Here is a 26,363-nt window from a genome sequence, read left to right on the forward strand (position 1 = left end):
GCAGAAGGGTTAAAAATCATCTTTAAATGTGTAAAATTAACCATATGTTTAAAAATTTTAATGAGATGATGACTACATCAAAGTATACATTTGGAAACTTTGATAACTTTTTTGTAAATCAGTTTCCACTGGTTGAGTTATAATGCAGGACAGATCCAGTTTTTCCCAAATATGGTATCATATACATTTCTCTCTTCTCTCAGACAGACATGGAGAAGCTTATTTTCTACTCTAAACTTATATAGCACAGTTCTTCCTGTATGTATATTTGTTCTTTTAGTTTGGAATTTGTTCACCTGAAAACTGGGCTGTTTCTTCTAAAATATCACTGGGTTTTTGTCTGGGTATTTAGAGGGAAAGCACTAGTCTGGACCAAGTGTGATCTGAATTCGTGCCATTTATACTGTCTCTGCCTTATGCTGTGCAGCCTCAGAAATGTTAAGTATCAGTTGGTAGTCGGAAGGGAATGTTTTTGCTTTGGTCTCTGCTTGCCAGTGGGTGCTGATTTGGCAAGAGTGTGTAGGAAGCCTTCAAGAAGAACAGTCTCCACAAACGGAAGAATAAAACTCCCATTCATTGAACAGATGAGAACCTACTATGTGCCAGGCACTGTTCTAAGAACCTGGGGTACCTCGGTGAACAAAACAGGCAAAAAAACCCTATCCTTGTGCAGTTTACATTCTAGCTGGGGGTGGGGGGCAGTGCTGAGGGTGGTTGCAGGTTGCACTCGTAAATATTTTGTTATAGGTCGGCATCAGAGGCAAGCTGACAGTTTAGCTGAGAGAGATAGGGAATCAGCCATGAGCATATCTGGGAGAGGTGCGTTCCAGGTAGAGGAAATAAGGAGTACAAAGAAAGCCTCTAGGGCAGGAATGTGCTTGACCCACTGGGGGACCAGCAAGGAGGCCCCAGGGTGGCTGGAGCCCAGGAAAGGAAGGGGGACAGGACTGGAGATGAGTCTAGGAGGTAAGAAGAGATGGCTTGCTTCTGTAGGGCTTCACTCTGTACAAGAAGTTTAAACAGAGGATGGATGTGATCAGACTTTCAAAGGATCATTGATTGCTGGATTGAGAAGACACTGTAGGAGACAAGGCCTGAAGCTGGGAAGCCAGGAAGAGGTGAGAGTGACTTGGGTGGGGGAATGTGGTGGGAAGAGGTAGATTCTGGGTGCATTTTGACGGTAGATTTGTAAGGCTTTGTTGGCCTATTTGAATGTGGGATGTGAGTCAGGGAGGCCCTTAAGGATTTTGGCCCAAGCAACTGACTGGAGCAGGCCAAGGAGCAGGTTTTGTAGATGAAAGGTTAAAGCTCAGTTTGGGGCATACTAAGTTTAGGATGTTGTTTAGAGATTCAGCCTTTATTTTACTATGGTCAAAATAATTCTATTTAGTTAACTTTTAAAAATCATATTTATTGGACCATATTAAAGTAAATCATGACTTTTATTTTGCATTTATTACCCTCAGATCCATCACTTTAAATCTTTGTATGGGCAAGTCATTTGAGAAGTTGAGCATTTTCTTTGTCTGAATTTGTCTGACATGGAAATGTTACGTGAAATGATAGATATATTTTTTCCTTTATTTTTCTTCTTTTTTTGAACATTAAAAAGTTTTGTTTTATTCAGGGAGTTCCAGAATTTTCCTTATGAAAGAAAAAATATTTCCTTCTCCTTGGCTCTGTTAGACAAATTATTTTTATCCTAGAGTAAAAAAAAAAAGTGTGGGGAGGGTTTCCCTGGTGGCGCAGTGGTTGAGAGTCCACCTGCTGATGCAGGGGACGCGGGTTCGTGCCCCGGTCCGGGAAGGTCCCACATGCCGCGGAGCGGCTGGGCCCGTGAGCCATGGCCGCTGACCTGTGCGTCCGGAGCCTGTGCTCCGCAACGGGAGAGGCCACAACAGTGAGAGGCCCACGTACCGCAAAAAAAAAAAAAAAAAGTGTGGTGGTAAAAGGCAGCATATTTCTTTTTTTTTCTCTTTCTGGTGAGTGACCATGTTTCTGGTAGTTCATAGAACATCACTGGCCCTATAGGTTTCTAAGGAAAAACATTTCTCCATCAAGCAGGAGCCGTCGTTTAATTATACTCTCTGCTTCTTTCTTCTTCTGTCCCCCAGAATACCCTTCTCAATCTGTGATCCACATTTTCTCACAGGTAGAGGTGGCCAGTTACAGCTTGATTCTATTAGGTAAAAAAAAAAAAAAAATGACAATGATTATCTAGAAACTTTAGGTAAAGAGTTACAGTGTATATGACTTTTTGTCTAAAGATTAAAGTCAGCTTGGCACTTCATAAAGAATACCAAAATGTCTTCATGTTTACTCCAGCTGAGCTATTTTTGTTTTAACCTTGTGCCCTTGCCTTTAAAGTTAATGTCCTTTAATGTTCATTTTTAAAAGTCCTTATTCTGCTGCTGTGGATTTATGGTGGAAACCATGCTCTTTTAACATTAACCTGAGCTTCATAGCTGAGATATAATTATATATTACATTAACATTGTAACTACAATTCTAGACCACAGGGATTTCTAAAGTACAATAGAAGCCATGGGTTTAAAACAAAGGGGAAAAATATAATCAAGAGCTACTATTTAAAGAATATTGTTCTTTTTTTAGTAAATAATAATTTTGTTAACCTCTTAGCAATGTAATTTTTTAAGATGATGTTGATACTATTTATCTTCTGTTGACTTAAATAGTGGTAGGAGTTTAAAACTCCTTCTCTTAGTTATGAACCTTATACAAGGATGGTACAGTATATAGAAGATTCATAAATGTGTAATATGCATTAAATATCAACATTGTTCACAGAGCTTTTCTCAGTTGTTGGAGAAACAGGTGATCTTGCTAATAATATTCATGGTCTAGAAGCCAGCTGCTACTTAAATTAGTATAATTATTAGTTGCAACAGTATCTCTAAAAATAGTAGATATATTAACAAGTCATATTCTGAATGTCATATAATAAGCAGACATGGATCTCTGGTCTCAGAGATAAAGCTGAAGAATGAGTGAATGGAGACTTGGACATGAATTTTAAAAGACTGTCTTTCATGTTAGCGAAGGAGACTAATGGGATTAGTCAGAAGACCTGTGTTCTTCTGGTTTCAGTTCAGCCTCATTGCAGCAGAGAGTATTCTAGGCACAGAACTGAGCTCTGTGGACTGGAGTTCCTTCTCTGTCTTCTCAGGGTCCTCATGGAGTTGTTTGGGAATCATATGAGATGAGATGGCCATATAAATTGCCAGCCGTCTGCGGGTGGAGGTGTTTTTCTGTCTAAGACAAGTGGAGGGAGAGGAAGTTTGAGTGAGGGTTCTTTACGCCTCCCAGAGGTTGCCACCATGGCTTCTGTTGCCTTGTCGGCTTTGAGTCTGAAGTGAGGCAGGAATTCTGATCTGTGCTTTAATATCTTTGCGTTTGTTCTGGTGGCAGAAATCAATCTTGGGGATGTCAGTATGGACAGAAATGATCTATTTCTTCTCAGTCTGACTCATTTTCTCTGTCAGGACTGTTTTTCTTGGGCTATGTTCAGGAACAAATCCTGCTTGTTGATGAGCTGTCTCCTTGTCTGTTTACAAAAAGTCCTCGTGTTTCGTTAAGCTTGTGACAGGTTCAGGCAGTGTTTGAAGCCTATCTTTCCTCTTGATTTGGGTCTCTTCCATTTTCTCCCCCACCTAGGATCTGCATCTCCAATGGATACTGAGGGGTTTGGTGAGCTCCTTCAGCAAGCTGAACAGCTTGCCGCTGAGACCGAGGGCATCTCAGAGCTTCCCCATGTGGAACGGAACCTACAGGAGATCCAGCAGGCAGGCGAGCGCCTGCGTTCCCGTACCCTCACACGCACATCCCAGGAGACAGCAGATGTCAAGGCGTGAGTACTGGTGGGGAGGCAGCACTGGTGCTGGGTGGCTCGGGGGCAGGATCTGCTTCTTTCCTGCCTTGAATTTGGATGTAGTCTGTAAAAGACAGATACAAGCCAGAGTCTCAGGAATTCAAGAGAGGTTTTATAAACAGGTCAGCAGCCTTGCTTTGTCTCCCTGCCTCCTGGGTTTTCCACTTGTCTGCCTGACCAAGCTGTGAGCCCCTATCACAGGCAGAGATGATCAGGGTGAGAAAGGGCGAAGGGCTTTGTCATACAGAAACCGTCCCAGTCGTTCCTGCTTGGGTTCACTGACTGTTGGTGATAAATGGCTCACGTAGTATATTGGTAAATGTGGGTCACACAGATAAATGTTACCCTCAAGCCAGAGAGGGCCCAGTGATGAGCAGAGTTTTTAAGAGTACTTGGAAGAAACTGATGAGCAGTTAGTGATGAGAAGCCATCCAAGTGAGGAGTCCTGTCTGCTTACTGTCAGCGACCCCAGAGGCTGCTTCTAAAAGGCCTTGGAAATGCGGTGGCTGCCATTGATTGTAGAAGAGGAAAGTGGGTGAGCCTCCAGAGAGTGCAGCAGGAGAAAAGTGCAGGTTGACTGGCCAGTGGCTGCTGCTGCCTCACAACATGCTTTGGGTTGTTGATTCCACAGACATGTGTTTGGGATCCCCGCTGTGCCAGGCCTGGGCTGTCTCTGGGACTACAACCATGAATTAGACATGGTCCTTTCCCTTAAGAAGCTTATTATTTGGTGAGGCAGGAAAAAATCTCGCCTCTTTCCATAGGAAATGTGATTTACTGGTTACTTATGCATCAGTAAGATTTTGCTTAATCCTCACAACAAATAGTAGGACTGTGGTCCCTGTATTACAGATGAGCAGCTAAGGCTCAGAAAGGGCAAGTAACTCTCTCAGATCACACAGCTGGTGAGTAGTGAGTTAGGATTCAAACCCAATGAGGTTGACTTCAGAGTGTATGCTCCTTTAGCCCTGATCGAAGGGTCATGGGAGGATGCAGAGGTGCTGTTACTGGTGACCTTGCTGGGTCTGGAAAGTGGCTGAGATTCTCTGTGGGAAATACTGTATGGGAAATCGTCAGTCATCTGCTCAGTCTTCATTCCTTAAACTTGATAAGACCTAAGTGCTGGTGTTAAGGTGGGGACATTGTTTTGGATACATAGTAAATGTCACAGGGGGTGAGTATAAGGGCTACATTTTTTTTTTCCCAACTAATCTTGAGAGCTGAATGTTTTGGCTGCTCTGCTGAGTCAGTAAGGATGTTGTAGAAATTCTTATGTAGGCCTCCCCAGAATTTTATTTATTAAAATACTAGTTAGTGTTCTGTTGGTATTGGTAAAGGCAAATCAGGGGAACCCTGGCAGGGGTTTTTCATTATCCAGCCTTGTAGCTAAATGCAGCCAACTGCTCCACTACACTTTTCCTCAGCACCCCATCCAGCCTTTAGACATTTCTGCTAACTTGCCCTCCCTGCAGGCTCCTACTGCTGCTGCTGCTGGTTGCCTGCAGTTACCCTGGGTCTTTAGCGTGCAGGGTTTTGCTTGTGTGAAAGGATGCTGCTGGAGCGAAAGGACTGTGATGCCAGCTGAGTTGCTATAGTTATAATTTAATTGCATTAGCTTTACAGCCTATTAAGAGCAAAAAGGGAAAATGTTTTCTTGGGAACAATTATCAGTCATGCTCTCTTTCTTGTAAATTTCCATTCTTCCTCATATCTTTCTACCTTAAATTCATCATTTTAGGGAGGAGGAAGTTGGAACATTGAAAGAATGGGTATAGGGTGGGGCAGGTGCTCAAAAAGAAACCAAAGGGCTGATGACTGTATTTTTCCATCTCCTTGATAGGCAGAGACATAAAGTGTGATGTGAATATTTCAGTACTGGATGAGGGCAGAGGAGAGAAGTGAATAGGGAAAATTTTCTTACACGAAATAAATTTTGAAAAAAATTTCTGTCTTCAAGATTTTATTTAAGATTAGCTTGTAGACCTAAGAGTGAATTGTTCTGTGTTGAAATTCATTTGTTTAAATAGACTTTGTTGGATTTTTCATTTTAGGGAGCAGATTTGCTGGCTTTTTTGCATGTGTGGTATTCTTAAATTGTAAAATACCTTCACACATAAAGAAGCATATGTATAACGGTATAAATCAGGGTTTGGCCGACTAAGACCCAGGAGCCCAATCCAACCTGCTGCCTGTTAAAGTTTTATTGGAACACAGGCACACTTACTTGTTTATGTATTGTCTATGCTGCCTTTGTGCTACAGTAGCAGAGTTGAGTAGTGATGACAGAGACTGTATGGCCGGCAAAGCCTGAAGCACTTACTGTCTGCCTTTTATAGAATAAGTTTGCTGACTCCTGGTGTAAATAATAGGAAAATGAATGAATACTCCTGTGCACAGTTAAGACGTGGAATATTATCACTAGCTGTGAAGCCCTCCCTGGGTACACATCGTCAATTGCATCCCCCCTTTTTCTCATTGGAGATGCCTCATTGGATTTTTCCATTCAGCTCAGAAGCCAAACAACCTAGAGGTGTACAAAGAAAAATGCAGCAATCGTTCTCTCTCCCTAACTTTACCCTCCAAGGTAATCAGTGTTATTAATTTACTTATTCTTTCACACTTTTCTTCATGTTCAAGCAAAGCATGTATAAACATTTATTTGCCCAAAGTTAAAGAGCAGATTATAACTTTACTATGCTCGTACTAACTTACCTTTTAAAGCACTTACTGTTTGTCAGACATTGTGCCAAGTACTTTACATGCATTTTATACTTTCCTCTTAAAATAACCCTGTGAAATAAGTGTTACTGTCTCTGTTTTATAATTGAGGAGAGTCAGATAGTAAGTGGTCGGTCACACCAGAACTCAAATCCAGCTTGGGCAGTGAGAATCCCTCACGTTTGTAAGGCACTTTCAGTTCCCATAGGCTTATAATAGGTGCTCTCTTGACTGGTCTTCACAAGCCTGAGAGGTGAGAGAGGCAGGGTTTTCCTTCACATGTTAGCAGGAGAAAAAGGAAGCTTGGAAAAGTGATGCACCCAGGATTTTCAGTCAGTAAGTGACTGGTGGGACTAACTCAAGCCTCTTGACTTTTTTTCTGCTCCCCATGTATACTGACTGAGAACAGCTTTTGTCCTTCTGTTCTCCTGGGACTGGACTGTTTGACTCCAGCCTCTCTGGCTCTGTGCTCAAGAGAAGCTGCCTGGCTTACAAAAATTGGGGCAGGTTGGGGGCAGGGAACCTTTGGATTTTTCCACCCTTAGAAGCTGAAAGTTTCTGGTACAGCCTTTATTTGTAAAACCATCCCTACCCTAGATTCCCTGCCTCCTTCATCGTTCCTCCCTCCCCTCCCCCATCAGGACTTATGCATATGCACTGCACAGGCCCACAGCTCCTCCAGGCACCAGCCACTTGGATGACCTTTCTCTTCTCATAATTCTAATAGTTAATTTTTAAATGCCAAGGTTCCCAATCCTGGTATGCCTTAAAATCACTAGGCACTGGATACGTTCTCATGTATCTCTGGTGGAGATCGAGTGCCTGCGGCACAGAATTTGGCAATAGCTAGTGCATTTACTCTTGACCCAGCAGTCCCGCTTTCAGGGAATCTCTCCCAAAGATACACTGGCAAAAGTACGAAAAGATGTGTGCACAAGGTTATTCTTTGCAGCATTATTTGTAATAGCAAAAGTTGGAAACAACTCTGACATCCATCAGTATGGGACTGGTTGAATATTGGTACATGTGCATAGCTTTTCAGTAGCACAAAGGAATGAGAATATACACTGCCATGGATGGAGCGACTCCAGGCCATATCGTTAAGTAAAATAAACATGCAAGGTGGAGGAAAGGGTATAGTACTTTATCATTTATTTAAGAAAGCAGGTGAAAGAAAGTCCATATTCATGGATTGGAAGACTTTATATTATTAAGATGGTAACACTCCCCAAATTGATCTATAGATTACATGCAATTCATATCAAAATCCCAGCTGGCTTTTTTGCAGCGATTTGTAAATTGATCCTAAAATTCATATGGAAATTCAAGGAACCTAGAATGACCGAAACAATTCCTTTTTTTTAAATTTTTTGTTAGTTGAGTATAATTGACCTTTAACACTATGTTAGTTCCAGGTGCACAGCATAGTGACTCGATATTTCTGTACATTACAAAATGGTCACCACAATAAGTCTAGTTACCATCTGTCACCGTACAACGTTATTACAATATTATTGACTATATTCCCCATGCTGTGCCTTTCATTCCAGTGACGCATTTATTTCATAATTAGAAGTTTGTACCTCTTAATCTCCCTCACCTATTTCACTCATTCCCCCCACCTCCCTCCCCTTTGGCAACCACCTGTTTGTTCTTTGAATCTGTGAGTCTGTTTTGTTTGTTCATTTGATTTGGTTTTTAGATTCTACGTATAAGTGAAATCATATGTATGTGTCTTTAAAACTTTAAAACTCTTAAAAGTAGGTGTAAATCTTCTGACCTTCTTGGATGTGAAACCAAAAGCATAAGTGACAGAATCAAAAATAGATAAACTGAACTTCATCAAAATTAAAAAACTTTTGTGTTTTAAAGGACGCTATCAGGAGAGAAAACAACCCACAGAATGGGGAGAAAATATTTGCATATTACAATATATGTCGAATAAGGGGCTTATACCCAGAACATATTAAAAACTTACAACTCAATAATAAAAAGACAACCCAATTTGTTTTGAAGTATAGTTGATTTACAATATTATATTAGTTTCAGGTGTACAGCATTGTGATTCAATATTTTTACGGATTATAGTCCGTTAAAAGTTGTCACAAGATAATGGATATAATAATTCCCTGTGCTATACAATATATCCTTGTTGCTTATCTATTTTATATATAGTAGTTTGTATCTCTTAATCCCATACCCCTAATTTACCCCTCCCCCTTTCCCTCCCCCTTTTGGTAACCATTAGTTTGTTTTCTATATCTGTGAGTCTGTTTCTGTTTTGCGTATATGTTGGTTTGCATTATTTTTTAGATTCCACTTGTAAGTGATATCATACAGTATTTGTTTTTCTCTGCCTGACTTATTTCATTAAGCGTAATGTTCTCTCAGCCCATCCACATTGCTGCAAATGGCAGATTTTCATTCTTTTTTGTTTGTTTTTGGCTGCATTGGGTCTTCGTTGCTGCAGGGGCTTTCTCTACCTGTTGTGAGCGGGTGCTACTCTTCGTTGCAGTGCGTGGGCTTCTAATTTTGGTGGCTTCTCTTATTGTGGAACACGAGCTCTAGGCACACGGGCTTCAGTAGTTGTGGCGTGTGGGATCTAGGGCATGTGGGCTTCAGTAGTTGTGGCGTGTGGGCTCAGTAGTTGTGGCTCACGGGCTCTAGAGCGCAGGCTCAGTAGTTGCAGCTCATGGGCTTAGTTGCTCTGTGGCATGTGGGATCTTCCTGGACCAGGGATCAAACCTGTGTCCCCTGCGTTGGCAGGTGGATTCTTAACCACTGCGCCACCAGGGAAGTCCCTCATTCTTTTTTATGGCTGAGTAACAGTCCACCATATGTGTGTATCACATCTTCTTTATCATCTATGGATGGGCACTTGGGTTGTTTTCATATCTTGGCTATTGTAAATAGTGCTGCTGTGAACATTGGATGCATGTATCTTTTTGGTTTAGTGTTTTCATTTTTGCCAAGTACATACCCCAGAGTGGAATTGCTGGATTATATAGTAGTTCTATTTTTAGTTTTTTGAGAAGCCGCCATATTGTTTTACTTAGTGGCTGGACCAAAAGACAACCCAATTTTAAAATGAGCAAAAGATCTGAATAGGCATTTCTCCAAAGGAGGTATATTAATGTCCAATAAGCAAATGAAAAGATGCTCAACATCACTAACCATCAGGGAAATGCAAATCAAAACCGCGATAAGATACCACCTCACCCCCACTAGGATGGCTGTAATCAAAAAAGACGGATAATAACAAATGTTGGTGAGAATGTGGAAAATATTGAAACCCTCGTAAACTGTCAGTAGGAATGTAAAGTGGTGCAGCCACTTTGGAAAACATCCAGCAGTTTCTCAAAAGGTTAAATATAGAGTTAACATATGACTGAGCAGTTCCACTCCCAGGTTTATACCCAGGAGGAATGAAAACGGTTGTCCACACAAAAACCTGTACATGAGCGTTCATAGCAGCATTACTCATAATCACCAAAAAGTAGAAACAATCGAAATGTCTAACAGCTGATGAATTGATAAATAAAAGTGGCATATCCATATAATGGAATACTATTTAGCAATAAAGAATGAACTACTAATACATGCTCCAACATGGATGAACCTTGAAAACATTATGCTAAGTGAAAGAAGCCAGTCACAAAAGACTACATATTGTATAGTTCCATTTATAGAAAATGTCCAGAATAGGCAAATCTGTAGAAACAGAAAGTAGATTAGAGGTTGCCAAGGGAGTGGGTAGATTAGGGGACATAGGGAGTGACTGCTGGTGGGTAGGGTGGTTTCTTTTCTGGGTGATGAAAATATTCTAAAATCGATTGTAGTGGTGGTTGCACAAATCTGTGGCTATACTAAAACCCACTGAATTATACTTTTATTTTTTTGAGATTCTTTTTTTCCCCTCTTATTGCACTTTTAACACTTTTATTATGGAAATATTAAAACATACACAATAGTAGAGAAAACAGTATAATAAACTCCCAGGTACCCATCACCTATCATATCAACATTCTGCCATTTTTTAAAATTCTTTTTAATTTTTATTTTATATTGGACTATAGTTGATTAACAATGTTGTGTTAGTTTCAGGTGTACAACAAAGTGATTCATTTATAAATGTATCTATGAATTATACGTTTTAAGTGGGTGATTGTATAGTATGTGAATTACAGCTCAATAAAGCTGTTTTTAAAAAGTACGTAACACAAACTTCTATACCTAACTGCTAATAAAAAAAGAAGGAAGGTGTTTAAAAATAGCTGAGATTTACTATAATCAGGTATGGTAAGACATGCAAACATGGATATGACATGACTGTCATGAAGGAAGAAGTTTCTACTCACATTTCTTTTTTTTCTTTTTTTTCTTTTTTTGGCTGCGTTGGGTCTTCATGGCTGTGTGCGGGCTTCCTCTAGCTGATGCAAGCGGGGGCTACTCTTCGTTGCGGTGCATGTGCTTCTCATTGCGGTGGCTACTCTTATTGCAGAGCTCGGGCTCTAGAGCGCAGGCTCAGTAGTTGTGGCGCACGGGCTTAGTTGCTCCGCGGCATGTGGGATCTTCCCGGACCAGGGCTCGAACCCGTGTCTCCTGCATTGGCAGGCAGATTCTTAACCACTGCGCCACCAGGGAAGCCCTCTACTCACATTTCTCTAGAAACAGGAGGCAGGGCATGCCATGCAGGGCCACTGAGGGATCACTGAGGTCAGTCGGGGGCAGAGGAAGCAAGAGCCTTTACTGAGGTTTCTCTGGGAAGGCAGGGTGAGCAGGCTTAGGATTGGCTAGTTTGAATAGCCTCAGTGGGCTCTAGGGTAAAGGCGCTGTCTCTAGTTGTCTGGTACCTCACCCTGAGATAATTAGGGCGGGGAATGGTGACCCATTGAAGGAGGTGGTTGAGGTATGGGCTCTGGATTGATTAGTGTGCATATGTTCTTATATGTGCTTACAGGCCTCTAGGAATTAGCTAACTCTGGGAGAGGCAGTCGCTCCAGTGCCAGCAAGGCCCCAGATGTCAAAGCAACAAATACAGGAAATTAAAAGGTGTGATTAGGGCTTTCCTGGTTGGCGCAGTGGTTGAGAGTCTGCCTGCCGATGCAGGGGACGCGGGTTCGTGCCCCAGTCCGGGAGGATCCCACATGCTGCGGAGCGGCTGGGCCCGTGAGCCATGGCTGCTGAGCCTGCGCGTCTGGAGCCTGTGCTCTGCAACGGGAGAGGCCACAACAGTGAGAAGCTTGTGTACCACCAAAATAAAAAAAAAAAAAAGTTGTGATTAATATAAATGGTGTAAAGAAACAAAGGGTTACCTATAGGAAAAGGGAAAAAATAAGGTGAAGATGGACTTTTTTATAGATTTGACTTTGGAATTGTATAAATATTTTGTGTAATTATAAAACAAAACCAAATTTAAAAAAAGGAATTCCTAAAGAAGGAAAATGAATGCTCATTCAGTTGGTGACATAGTCATTCAGAGAGGAACATTTCCAAGTAATATCTTAATCGGTCTTCAATAATGATATTGTTGGTAGAGGGATTGATACTGCTGTTTTGAGACTATTGTGTGTATAGTGTAGGATAAAGCAAATAAGTAGTTACGGTGGTGATGGTGAGAACTAGGACTTCGGGTATGAGAGAAAGGAGATACAGATAGAAAATCTATGAGGTTAACCCCAAACTTTACGTTTTTGATTTTGAATTGGAAGTGTCAGTATGAACTCATGATGTAATTTATCTTAAGGAAACTGAAACAAAAGTAAAAACTCTATAGCTCTGCCTACTGAAAGGCTTAGAAACAGTGTAGCAATGAGCACATCTTAGTGCCCAGATAGTGGTCTCTAAAAATCCATTTCTTAATAAAAAGTAACTGGGGCTCTTTGGAGAGTTGACCGATTCCAGGTCTGGGGCAAGATGAACTTGTCTTGTCATACCAGATGGCAAGGAAGTTATGTAGGTCAACTTGAGTCATGTCAAAAGAACTCAGAAACCAACTTGAAAAGGCTTCTACTGGCCAAAGATGAGATGATTTTGAGCATGATAAGGATAATAACTGCAGTGGATTGAAATACATCAAATATGTTTAAATTCATGAGTACATAATGATACTAAAGCAAAACTCATCAGTCACCTTTGGAGAATGCTAGAGAATCAACTCATTATTCAGAGTAACCACGTAGTTGATGAAGAGTGTCTCTGAGGGGAAATATTCCAGCTAATAGAGACAGAATACCACCATTTTGCAACCTCTAAGGAATTAATGCATCTAAGCAATGATCATCAGTGTCTGGTAACATTCCAAAAACAGGTAATGAGATATTACATACCTCTTGATAAAAGTCTGAAGTAATTGAACCAAAAAAAAAAAAAAAATGCCACCTGAATCTGATCAAACCATTAGCACTTACTTTCAATTTACAGGAAATTGGATAGGAGAGGCTGTAGGAACATGTTAAATTACATCATGGGGTTGCAATCAGTAAAACCTGTTATGTGGGAAACTACATCCTTGCTACTTTGAGTCTGGTCCATAGATCCACAGCATAAGCATCAGCTGTGAACTTTTTAGAAATGGAGACCCTCAGGCCCTATCCCAGACCTGCTGAAACGGAATATGCTTATTAACAAGCTTCCCAGGTGATTCACATGCACATTTCAAGTTTGAGTAGCACTGCTCTATGGAACAAATAATCTAGAGTCTCCAACAAAGAAATTGTAAGAAAAAAAAAAAAAATGAGATGGAGGGACAACTCAAAGATTAAAAGACATTTGGAGGCATATCAATTATTTGCAGGTAGAGAACTTACTTGTATTCCATTCACACAAACACATTTTAATGTTATGAAATAATTAAGAGAATATTTTGGATTTATTTCGAAATAATCTGGGTGGTAGAGAGAGGAAAGTAGGTAGGGATGTGGATGAAAATAGTTTGCGACGACATGCTAGTTTTTGAAGCTGGGTGATAGGTACAGGGTTTATTATTTTAATTTCATATTAAGATTTTTTTCTATAATAGTTTAAAAAGGAATTGGCTAAAATGGCTATAATCAAAAAGGTAGTAACAGGTATTGGCAAGAGTGTGGAAAAAATTAGAAACCTTGTACATTGCTCATGGGAATGTAAAATAGTGTAGCTGCTTTGGAAAATAGTCTAGCAGTTCTTCAGAAGGTTAAACAGGGAGTCAGTATATAATCTAGCAGTTCCACTCCGAGGTGTATACCCAAGAGAAATGATAACATACGTTCACACAAAAACTCGCACATGAATGTTCATGGCAGCATTTTTTATAATAACCAAAAAGTGGAAACAACCCAAATGTCCTTCGAATGATGATATGTTCATTAATATAAAATATAGCTTATCCATATGATGGAGTACTATTCAGTAATAAAAAGAAATGAAGTACTGATACATACTACAACATGGATGAACCTTGAAAACGTTATTCTCAGTGAAAGAAACCAGTCATGAAAGACCACACATTGTATGATTCCATTTATAGAAAATGTCCAGAGTAGGCAAATTTATAGAGACAGAAAATAAATTAGTGGCTAGGGGGAGACTTGTGGAGACATGAGCATTTTATTGATACATTCCCATGACTGCTTATGGAGTGGGGGAAATTTTGGCAGGGAGGGGTGATGAAAATATTCTAAAATAGATTGTGGTGATCGTTGTACAACTCTGTGAATATACTAAAACCCATGGAATTCTATACTTTAAATGGGTGAATTGTATGATATGTTAATAATATCTCAGTAAAGCTGTAATAAAAAAGGGAAGGAGAGCCTAATACTGATACCCGTGCTCCAGGCTTACCCAACACTAATCAGAATCATTGGGAGGAAAGTTGTCTAGACGATTCTAATGTGCAACCAGGACTGGGAGCCACTGTACTAGAAAGTTAGCCATCAAGGATTGTTAGAAGAGAGAGGCAAGATTATCTATTTGAAATGATAGCCTGGAGGGGAAGCCTCAGGGATGGCATCATAGCTGACCAGTCTGCACGGAAGAGACAAAAATCTACAGTGCGGAGCCCTCTGGGTGCACATTATCTATTCCTGTGGTACTAAGTAGAATGGAAATAAGCATGAGAAGTCTTTTCTTTTTTCCAATAAGTATGTTAGTTCAGAATTGGTCATCTTCAGTGTAACACCCATAGGTGTTAGGGTTATTTGTGCCACCAGGTGGTCTAGCTTCTTCTAAGTTACTAAGAATGAGCACAGACTTTGTCGATGGGATTTGGGGGTACTAAATCATAATCCAAAAGCAACAGTCTAAACAGTTAATTTCCCTAAGTTTCTTTCTTCCAGAGAGTGTTCTAGATATTAGTGAGAATCTATAATTTTTTTTTTTGCTCTCCCATTGTTACATTGCTCCAGATGAGTAGACATAAAGCCAGCTGTAGTGTTCCCATCTCTCTTCAAAAGCATTTATTAGTCAGGTGACAGCTTCCTCTACTGTTGGACTGGGCAGCAGAGAGGGAATTTGAAGATGTACTGCACATGGTGTTTGGCTTTTGAAGAGAAGCTTTGGAGAACTGGCCTTGGATTCTGGTTTCCCTGCCCTTTGCAAGTTATTGATTGCCCAGGACTTTCAGTTTCCTTAATGAATGAAGTTTAGACTAGGTTCTCCTGAAGCTTCTAAAATTTTGTGGTTTACTACATCTGTCTTTATAGAGGCTGTAAATATAGGATGGTGGTTAAGAGTTTGTGCTGTGGAGCTTGGTGACCTGGCTCTGCTGTTTCCTGGCTCTGTGACTTTTGATAAGTTGGTTAACCTCTTTGCACATTGGTTCCCCCATCTGTAAAACGGGGATGGATTGAGAATAATATCTACCTCACGATTTTCTTCACTATAAGGTGTTTGGAGCAGTCTAGCCTGTAATTTTATTGATATGCTATCAATTTATCTAGACAGGTCCCTCACTCTAATTTAGGCATAATCAGAACTCTCTCTTACTACCAAATGCAACGTTGTGTCTGTTATCCCAGGTGGTAGATCTTTTTGGAAAGGTATGAAACAACCATACAAAAGTGTTTGGGCAGTATATAAGAAGTTTTAGTTTCATACTAAAAATACTCTCTAGTATTTTAGGAAGCATATTAGATGTTCTAATTCTACTTTTTTCTCCCTGCCCTATATCCTCATATAGGTCAGTTCTCCTCGGGTCTCGGGGACTTGACATATCCCACATCTCCCAGCGATTGGAGAGTCTGAGTGCAGCCACCACCTTTGAGCCTCTTGAGCCTGTGAAGGACACAGACATTCAGGTAAGGGCTGCCAGGTACCAGGACTGGTGCAGGTGCAACCCTGAGCATGCAACCCAGGCTGAAGGCCCTGGCCTTTTGTTCACCAGCAGGTTTAGGAATACCACATTTCTTTGTTAATTCTCTTCTTCCTCAGATATTAAGAGAATGGGAGGCTCAGCTTTGGAGGAACATTGGATTATTTTCAGAGTGCTCTGTAAGGCTGAATTTAGGAAAGCATTTCCGACCTGCACTTTTTAAATTATTGTAATTATGAGCACAGATTTCTCTTCCTTCTTTGGGCTTAATCCAAGGCACGGAGACGTTAGTTGTAAGTTTCTCTTGCTTTCTTTGCTAGATCTCAAATAATTTTACTATTCGTCTTCCACATTTCTTTTCTACATCTTGCTTGTGTGGCTTGGCAAAGAGCTGGGGAAACTAAATAGCTTTACTATTTACTGAAACCTACTCATCGATTTCTAGGAAGTATTTGGCTTCATTAGTGGCACCAGGAAATGGTCTAATAGAGCAGTCCTGTCTCATTTAACCTAGCATGCCACTGGCACAATTGATTGCTATTTTAATCTAATTAGAAACTGGTTTTTGTGTGTGTGTGTGTGTGTGTGTGTGTGTGTTTAAAATTGTTAAGGAAAAATCTTGTGATCCATTTAGTTGTTTGGTTTTTTTAAAATATTTGTTTATTCATTTATTCATTCATTCATTCCTTCAGGCTGCACCAGGTCTTAACTATGGCATGCAGATTCTTTAGTTGTGGCACATGGACTCTTAGTTGTGGCATGCATGTGGGATCTAGTACCCCAACCAGGGATTGAACCCAGGCCCCCTGCATTGGGAGCACAGAGTCTTACCCGCTGGACCACCAGGGAAGTCCCGTGATCCATTTAGTTCTGAGATATTGGAACACTGACTTGTGTTAGAGTGAAGGGATAGTGGGATACCATTTTTATCGTCGATTTACCTTTGAGATGAAAGGATGCAGGTCCTACAAAGGCAAATCCTAGTACAGATGAATCTGTTATTTATTATTTGGGCTCAATTTGAATTAATACTCTTTACCCCACCCTTCTGAGAACTGTTTTAATCCATCTACAGTAATGGCCATAATTCTACTGCATTTATTCCACTTGAGAAACCTAAAACCCTCAACTTTGAGTTGAGAGTTCAGTAACTATAGATATTCATTATTTTCCCTGTTATTGATATGTTCCCAGAGTATGAAAATCCAGTTTTTTCCAGTTTTATATACTAAATTATATTTGCCTGTCACCTTATAGATGCCTTCTTATTTCCGTGCAATCTTTTTTTTAAAAAATTAATTTATTTATTTTTAGCTGCATTGGGTCTTCATTACTGTGCGTGGGTTTTCTCTAGTTGCTGCGAGCAGGAGCTACTCGCCATTGTGGTGCGCGGGCTTCTCATTGTGGTGGGTTCTCTTGTTGCGGAGCACGGACTCTAGGCATGCTGGCTTCAGTAGTTGCAGCACGCAGGCTCAGTAGTTGTGGCTCATGGGCTCTAGAGCACAGGCTCAGTAGTTGTGGTGCACGGGCTTAGTTGCTCCACGGCACGTGGGATCTTCCCAGACCAGGGCTGGAACCCGTGTCCCCTGCATTGGCAAGCGGATGATTCTCAACCACTGTGCCACCAGGGAAGCCCTTTCCATGTAATCTTAAAATGGCATGTATACTTGCCTCTTTTTTTTTTTTTTTAAAGTTTTAGCTGTTGCTCTCCCCACCTTCTATTTCAACTGCTTGATGCCCTAGAAACAAATACTTACTCCCATAACAGGTGAGTGAATGAGATACAGCTCAGATAATTTGAATAATCACCATATATGTGCGGAAGTATTCCTAATAGTGTGGAAAGAGATGACATTTGCTGAAAGGTTATTTGTTTGTTTGCGTTGTTTTTAATGTTTAAAATGCCAAATAAGTTGTTTATTTTAAAAACTGCGTTTTAGATTTTCTTTGGCATATTTGTAATACATATTTGGAATACCCAGCAACATTTAGTGATGCACTTCATGAATTCCAACTGATGTGGTACAACATTTTTTGCTTTGAGATATTAATGACAGGTTTATAAATGTATTGAGTCAGAATGATCATTTATTCTAACCTTCTACTTTATGCATGAACACCGTCCTTCAATAGCCCCATTAGGTGGCTTCCTAGCAATGCATGCTTGGTCACATCAAAGAGAGTTTCTTAATTTGGAATGAGCACGGCTAAGAGTTTTGGTCCTGCACCACTGGGAAGTCTTTGAGAGGAAGGATGCCTCCATTTCAAAATTTTACCTCTCAGTTGAGCTTTTCTGGAATAGCTTAAAAAATGTGAAATGGTCACTCCAAGGTAAGTTTTGATTAATTGGGAATTGATCATCTAGACCTGAAGTAAAGATTTAAGACTAACTAGTTTCAAAATAAAATCCTCTATTGACTTCATCTTCTTGCCAGCAAAGGCTTAAAGGAGAAAATTTAACTTCTAAAGGGCTGAGTCTTTGGCCTAATCTGAGATAGCTCTAGTGATTGTATTGTGTGGCTCAGCTGATCTATGCCTAAACTTCCTGTACACATAGTAATATCATGTCCTTCCCTGACTTCCTGTGTAGTAGTCAAATATAGGAGCCAAGCCAGCTTTCGCCCTTAGCATGGAGTGGTCCTCCTTTTAATTCTTCTCTTAATGTGTTAGTTGTCCAGGAAGAGTTAATTTGGATATTTTCAATTTTTTGTTTTTAAAAAGGCCAGATATACTTTTTTTTTTTTTTCCAATACGCGGGCCTCTCACTGTTGTGGCCTCTCCCACTGCGGAGCACAAGCTCCGGATGCGCAGGCTCAGCAGCCATGACTCAACGGGCCCAGCCGCTCCGCGGCATGTGGTATCTTCCTGGACTGGGGCACGAACCCGCATCCCCTGCATCAGCAGGCGGACTCTGAACCACTGCGCCACCAGGGAAGCCCCAGATATACTTTCTGATGGACGTTTTTTTTTCTCATTTATTTTTACCAGCTTTACTGAAATATAATTCACATAACATAAATCTGATCGATTTTTGTGTATGAGCTTTTGTTTTCCAATCAGTGCAGTTTTTGAGATGAGAACGTACCCTAATCCCACTGAGTATCAGTCAGAGTGAATTTATTATGTCAGCTTATAAATTCATAAAAGGAAATGCTGAAGGATCCTTTGACAGGTGCTGTCCAAGACTTTGTACCATCCATTGTTTGCATTACCTATAAGCTTGGAAAGGCATTTTCCCATGAATAGGTTGTCCTTTTCTGTTTGGTAAACATTGATTGTATTTCCTTCATTTTCTAATGGAGCTTGAAATTAATACAGGTTTTTTGTTGTTTGTCATAAACAGTGATGTTGGCATGCATTGATAATGCATTTTTGAAAGACTGCTGTGGCCAGCAAAGGTAACATATTTAAATAAACCCACTTAAATACATGTATGGCTGATGCTAGTGGAATTTTTTTTAATGTTTATTGATTTAATTTTTGGAAATGGTCATAAAGAAGGCCTGCACATTTTTGTAATGGAACGGAAGAGCCATAACTGTTAAGAGGACATGGTACTAAAACAACTGGACTACTCTATTCTGAGTGACTTTGTGGTGCTTGCAAGTATGGTTCCTCTCACAGAGATCCACTTGCTCACTTCTGTCTTTGGAAAAAAATATAGAGGGCAGACTGCACATTTTTACTGTGGTCTGAACAGACCTAATGGACCATGGGTGATGTGTATTATATAGTAATAAAGTGCACAGTTACACAGCTTAGTTATATTCTGGGCTTTTTCACTAGATTACATGTATTTTTCAAGAAGGCTCTGCAGAAATAGCCTGGGTTGGCCATAAAAAATGGGAGCTGCAGTTTCTCGGCATTAGGCTGTAATATTTCCAAATGGCATTAAACCAGAATGTAATAATATTGCTGAACTTACTGTATTAGATTCCTGTGGCTGCCACAGCAAATTGCCACAAACTTAGTGGCCTAAAGCATTAGAAATGCATTCTCTCACAGTCTGGAGCTCAGAACTTTGAAATCAGGGTGTTGGCAGTGCCCTCCGAAGGCGCGAGAGGAGACTTTGTCCTCTTTTAGCTTCTGGTGGCTCCTGACATTCCTTGATCTGTGGCAGCATAAGTCCAGTCTGCCTCCATCTTCATAGGTTTTCTTGTCAGGTGTGTCAAATCCACTTCTCCCTTCTCTTATAAGGACACCAGCCGTTGGATTTAGGGCCCACTCTAGCTCCAAGGTGGTCTCATCTTGAGATGCTTACCTTAGTTACATTTGCAGAGACCCCATTTCCAAATAAGATCACATTCACTGGTACCAGGAGTTAGGACTTAGACATATATTTTTGGCAGTACCCACTTCAACCCACTATACTTACAGTGCCCGAAAATTTAAAACTGTCAATTAATTGTAATAAATGAAACATCTTCAAATCTAACTCTGTTTCATGGAGGAGTTTCACGATAAGACATCTATTTCTAGTTGTTCCAGGGACTGCAAACCTCAACCAAATATCTGATCTCATCCTCAGCACTCTCTTTCAGGCCTTGGAAAGTGAGGCTGACTACCCTTGTCTGATTCCAGAGTTTAGTCATAGTCATTCTCTCCAAACAGGTTAATGTTCTATAATATGTTTAAGAGATTTCTCAAGAGACATTTTCCAACTAGAAACAGTCTGATTTTTTTTTAAGTATTTTTAAATACTCTAGTTTACAGGGTAAGTATAGGTAAGATTAAATTGGGTGGGTGGGGGGGGCGTGTGAGAAAGAGATTTCTACTTCAGCTAACCAAGTTACCAAACTCTTTCATTTTCCTTTTATACTTTAGGCCTTTGCTCACCCCCTTCCTTTAGCGTGGAGTAGCACCTCTGAAAATGTCTGAGCCATAATTTCAGTCTGACCCTCTTAAGGCTTTCCTAGATGCCACCTCTTTCATAGTCTCAGATCTCTCTTGCCATGGCCTCCAAATATAGCATGTTGACTTTACTGCTTAGGAAAAAACAAAACTTTCTGAATGTTCCCCCACAAAGTAAACAACTTTAGATTATGTTGTTGGAATTGACTTAGCAACCAATTTAAATCATTATAAATGAAAATGTAGCCCCTTCTACACACAAAAAAACTCTATATGGAACTAAACACCTTCATAATATGCTCAGTTTCCAGATGGAAATCTGTCCTGTATGAATAAAGAGAAAAAGAAGTCTTAAAAAGAGGATAAAATATAAGAAAATGGTGCAATAATAATTGACTTGTTAAAAACTCGTTCTACTTACCACACTATATGTATAATAAAATTTTCATTATTTCCTTCCTTTTTCTGTCCTTGGAAATGTAGAGTATACTCAAACCACTCTTAGCTTATCTTTTAAATAATCAGAAGAAGCTAAATGGCTTTGGTAAGCATAAAAATGAATCACTGGTGGTATAATCCCATATCACCTAAATTGTTATTTTCATGGTTTATCTTTTAATTTTATACCTTCAGAATTAAGGTACTGCTAATTAAATGCAGCTGTGTATTACAGCTAAGAGGAAAAGTAGTTGTCTTGAGTGCTAATTGTGTGTGTGTAGTACTGGCAAGTTGTTGGTAGGGAACTGGTTCCAGAAATCCTGTGGCAGTTTGTTGAAAAGAAGTTCAGACTTTCTCAGAATGATTAGTATGCTAATAGCAGCTCTTCAGGATTAGTACTGGCAAAGTATTAATATTGAGGGAAAGGTGCAGTAAGCTTTCCCTAGCTCAAATTAGTTGAGGGAGGGTGCATTCTGAATGGGTGAACAATATCTTAATTCTGGAATTATTTTTAAAGAAATGTAGTTGTCATTTTCATCTATTCCTAGAAACTGAAACTGCTAAGTGTGTGTACCAAGGAGAGGTCTTACCAAAACTGCTTTAGTAAATTAAGGAAGAGATGAGGTTCTTTCATAAGAGTTGCATCTATTTGCATACTGATAATTTGTATAGCAATTCTGAGAAATGGTTTAAGTAGGCAAAACATACTTATCTTCCTTATTGTTTCTGCTCTTAATGTGCTTGAGCAGTCTTTTCTGCAAATAATAGTGATCTAGCCCAAATTGGATGATTAGAAATTTTGAATTGATGGACTCTGAAGGAATAAAACTTTGCTCTTCAGATGTTTTCACATAATATAAAAATGTAAGAGACTGTTGCATGGAATCTAACAGTGTGAAGATTTTTAGTTAAGCATTTGATTTATTGACCTCCTTTGTTATATTCCTCTTGCTCCTAAGAGAGTCAGTGGGAAGTTCATGGTAACCTTTCTTATGAATTTTTAGAGGACTTTAATGGATATTTGAATCTTGCCCTTTCCCAGCTTATAACAGCTGCCAATCCTGGACTTGAAACAACCTATAGGTAATGCTCTTGGGTTCACTAGCAAATGAATCCAATTCCCACTGGATCCAAAGCCCGTTAGTTAGAGAGAAACCCTTTTCTAGAACAAATACCAGGTACGTTTTAGGCCAGAATTCAGTTGTAGTGGCTGAGGTGCGTGTGGAAAAGACACACATCACACTGTGTCCTGTGTTCTTGTTCAGGGCAATAGCTGTGCTAGGCTTCGTATCCTGTGTAAACACTGCGGTGCCCACATCACCCCCACTTAATGAGTATATTTGCTGTTCCTTGTCATTAAACCCTGACCCAGAGTAAATCTGAGAGCTGGTAAAAACCGGTAAACATGTAAAAACGAAAAAATAGTGTCTTCACAGAGGCAGGTTAATGTGCCATCCCATTTTGTGTTTATAATTAGGTAGTCTAATGCTGATTGCTGTGGTAAGTACAGAAATGATTTAATTTTTCTGCCTGTTTGTGATAAGGGGAAAGGTAGACATTATGGTATGGTAGCAAAGTATGCAGTTGCATTAAAGTGTCCTCTGAATGGAATTAGAAATGGTAACTTTGGAATAAAAATGGTTGTTAAAGGCATCGTCTGTGGAAAATGTGAAAAACTGCTTTTATGTGAGCCAAGGATATAAGATTTCAGCTTTTTTACTTAACCATTCACACTCCTGAATGCAGAGCTTTCAGAACAAGCAAGTAAATGGATGCTGAATGCATTCTGTGCAGGCAGGAAATGACAGGCTTTTTTGTCTTCTCAGAGGTTTCTTATATCCTGTAGTGAGCAGGGGAATATCAATTACCAACTTAAGAAAGAAGTGGGAATGGTTCTGTAAGAGTGTTTTGGAAGAAGCCCACGGCTAAAATATTTATCTAACAATTTAATAGAGCACTTCAAGTATTGGCCAGGCCCTGGTGCCTTTGAACTGGAGTTGAGTCATCCCCTCCCTCTTTACCAGCTTCTCTTAACCTGCCGATATCTATTGATGCCCCAGTACTCCGGAGATGGGGAACATATACTGTTATCTTCACTCTGGTATCTTTAAATTGCTTGGTTTCAGGAATCAGAAATGGGCTAAACTGTTTGATTTAAATGGGGGTTAAAACCTTGTCAAATATTGAATGCACTACTGTAGACCAGTCTGTCATTCTCAGATGGCAGCCCTTGACCCTGTGCGCCACTTTGATCTGCTTGCCACAGCGCCCTGTGATCTCTTATTTCTGTTTCGGAGTGTTCAGTCCAAGGCTTTCCAGGCCAGCAGCCTGATGCGGCTCCTTCCATTGGTGGTGGTTACAAAGTGTGGCTCCATAGTCATAAAACTTTGGGGCCCAGGTTCTCCTTGTCTCCACTAAAAATCCACATTCTGTGAAGGAACTGAGAGAGGGGCTCAGACAGGAGATACTCTTGGTTTTGCTTTTTTCTGTTTGTTGTTCGGCAGGGACCAGAAAAAGAAGCTGGGAGGTAGGATGAACAACATCCTCTACTGACAAGACCAGTACTATTAATTTCTTTTGCTGCAGAGCTCCCAGAACCAGTGTGTATTGCTTCCTTTTTGAGCATTTTCCTATCTCGCAAATGGTTGGCTTCCATCTTGCACATCAGATATGGAGAGGTTGAATGAGTCCCATGCTCAGGGTGAAGGCAGCTCCTGGTCTCCAACATTAATGATGAGCAGCGGTGCACGCGCTGCTTCAATTATCCTGGAGGGCAGAAGGGCTAGTCCCCGCTTCTCACCATAGAGTGGCTGTGAGGCCGAGATGCCATCAGCAAAATCCCGCCTGTGCTTTTCAGAAAACCACAGTACTTGAAGCACTGCAGCAGGATCTGCTGAGCAGGGCTGGGCGTGACACAGCTTCCAAGAAACTGTACAAAAAGAACCTTTGTCTTATAAAACACATTTACAACTAGAACCAGGCTATTCATTTAGTTCATAACACAAACGGGAGGATTAGGTCAGCAGAACGTAAGTGGGAGTGTGGATTCACTGGCTGATTTTTATTACTACCTGATTTGATTTATTTCTTTAAATGACACGAGCACAAGGATGTGGGGCAGAGTTTTCTCTATTCCTCCTGTATATATTAAAAAAATATTGTCTAATTAAAAAAAGCTGTTACTATCTTAGGGACAGGTAGACACAGCCATGGAAGGTTATAATATGCTTGATTTGCTCAAGGTACCAAAGTATACTTGTATGATATTATCTGGGAGTGCTTTCTCATTTCTTACTCGGTTCTCTGTTATCCACAGTGCATATGAGCCTGTCTCAGCAGAAGCAGTCTTTAAATGAGCAGGGCCTGGTGAATCCTTGAAGGTTTAAGGCATTCACAGTAGCACTTGGCTCTGTGATGAGGCCCCACACTGCCCCACATGTCTTCCTGTTGAAGGAATATGGTGATGGGTGTTGTATTCAGAAGGTGCTTACATAATCCGTGCTTCTCAAGTTTCTTTTTTCCCAATTTATCTCAGACTGAGAGATACTTTTATAAAATACAGCAAAATAGAATTACTAGAAAAAAATGAAATAAAAGACATGCAGAATATAAGCCTTAGGTTTTGTTTTTTGTTTGTTTTTGGCCATGCCATGAGGCTTGTGAGATCTTAGTTCCCCAACCAGGGATTGATCCTGGGCCCCAGCGGTGAAAGCATGGATCCTAACGACTGCCAGGGCCAGGGAATTCCTGTAAGCCTTAGTTTTTTAAATTAAATTCAGTGGACATAAAATTACTCTGTCAGATTGCTATAAAAGTTTCTAAATGCTGATTCTCAGATTTTGTACTTACCTGCTGCAGACTGGGAACAAACTACTTGTGGACGGGTGCTTCTTCAGCTGTACTTTGGGGAGTACTAGTTTCAGTAGCTATGTTTTCTTCCTTTCTCCTTTCCCCCCCCTCCTCTCTCCCCTCCCCTCCAATTTCCCTCCTCATCTCTCTCCCCTTCCTTTCCTGTCTCCCTTCCTTTCTTTTGTTTAGTTTACTTGTTGGTACAGTGAAACATGGCACCAAAGACAATTTTGAATTCCGGTTTTCTGTTTTACCCCAGCTAGAATAGGGAAGGCAAAGCTAAGGTTTACTGAACATTTATTGTGTCCAGACACTGTACTGAGCACTTTGTGGGTTTCCTCATTCAGTCCTTCCATTAACCCTCTGAGGCAGTTACTGTTGTTAACTCCATTTCACCAAGGAGGAGCCTAAGGCCTAAAAGGCTATTATGCCAGACTTGAAGTCCCTTCTGTGGGTTTGAGTTCAGTACTGTGCCCTTATTCCCCTAGGTTTTAAATTTCATTGTAGACTAATTTTCAGGTTATATTTGAAGGACAAAGATGGTAGAAATAGGAAATAGAAGTGTAATTGATCACTCCTTTAGAGCAAAATAAAGAGTATAAAGCCCACAGAGAATGGATGTGGTGGGCATCGCTCTTATTTATATAAGCTTAGTAGTAAAATAATGTTGATTGAGGGAGAAGCTGGAATGTGCTTTCTAAACCTTAATACAAACACTGCTGGTTTGGGGGGAAGATGAGTTTTGCAGGAAGGCCAAACGTGCTTCCTCCGTTTATCTCCAGGTGCTGGTTTTTTTTGCCATAGTTTTCTGCTTGCTGAGCTGTCAGTTTAATTTACTGTCTAAAGCCCAGCCTATTATTTCTCAGTTTTGCTGCCCTACAGGTACACTGTAAAGGATTTCTGTGAAATCCTAGAGCAGCTTTTAGTTTTGAAATGCCAAGGCTTTGTGCTTGTAAAAATAGGTTGGGTTCAGCTTCTTGCTTGATCATCTTTGTTTTGTTTTGCTTCTGAAGCTGAGCTGGAGTTAGAAGGATGATGCTAGAAGCAATTTAAAGGGCACATCAAATTTTTACTGTAATCCTGAACTATTGATTGTTGACTTATTTGTAGGTTTAATGCAGACCCATTTCCTTACTTATTAGCGTCTGACTGGCCATTAAGCTCTGGCAGTGTGCCGGAATGTTGAAATCTTGCATCTTATAATATGATTTGGCTGCCTATGGGTATTATTGTGTTTGGCTTTTAAAGACACAGGCAGAGCCCTCAACTTGGTGTGTGCTCCAGAATACAGGAAAGAATTTCTGCACAGCAAAATTACTCACTTCT

At 40.3% G+C, this 26,363-nt stretch overlaps 1 protein-coding gene across 5 annotated transcripts in view; it reads left to right on the forward strand.

The window, feature by feature from the left end:
• NUP93 (nucleoporin 93) overlaps positions 1-26,363 on the forward strand; it is a 106,427-nt gene that overhangs the window by 13,161 nt on the left and 66,903 nt on the right. For 4 of the 5 annotated variants that reach the window (XR_004347001.1, XM_032613723.1, XM_032613722.1 and 1 more), the window contains exons 2-3: positions 3,676-3,868; positions 15,768-15,885. Coding sequence is in view for 3 of the 5 variants with exons in the window: in XM_032613723.1 (XP_032469614.1) it covers positions 3,690-3,868; positions 15,768-15,885 (297 nt within the window). In the remaining 2 variants the exon portion in view is untranslated. Of the gene's footprint in view, positions 1-3,675; positions 3,869-15,767; positions 19,298-26,363 lie in introns of all 5 variants that reach the window. The other variant, XM_032613724.1, reaches the window with a different exon arrangement.

Source organism: Phocoena sinus, chromosome 19 (assembly GCF_008692025.1).
Source record: "Phocoena sinus isolate mPhoSin1 chromosome 19, mPhoSin1.pri, whole genome shotgun sequence".
Lineage (NCBI taxonomy): Eukaryota > Metazoa > Chordata > Mammalia > Artiodactyla > Phocoenidae > Phocoena > Phocoena sinus.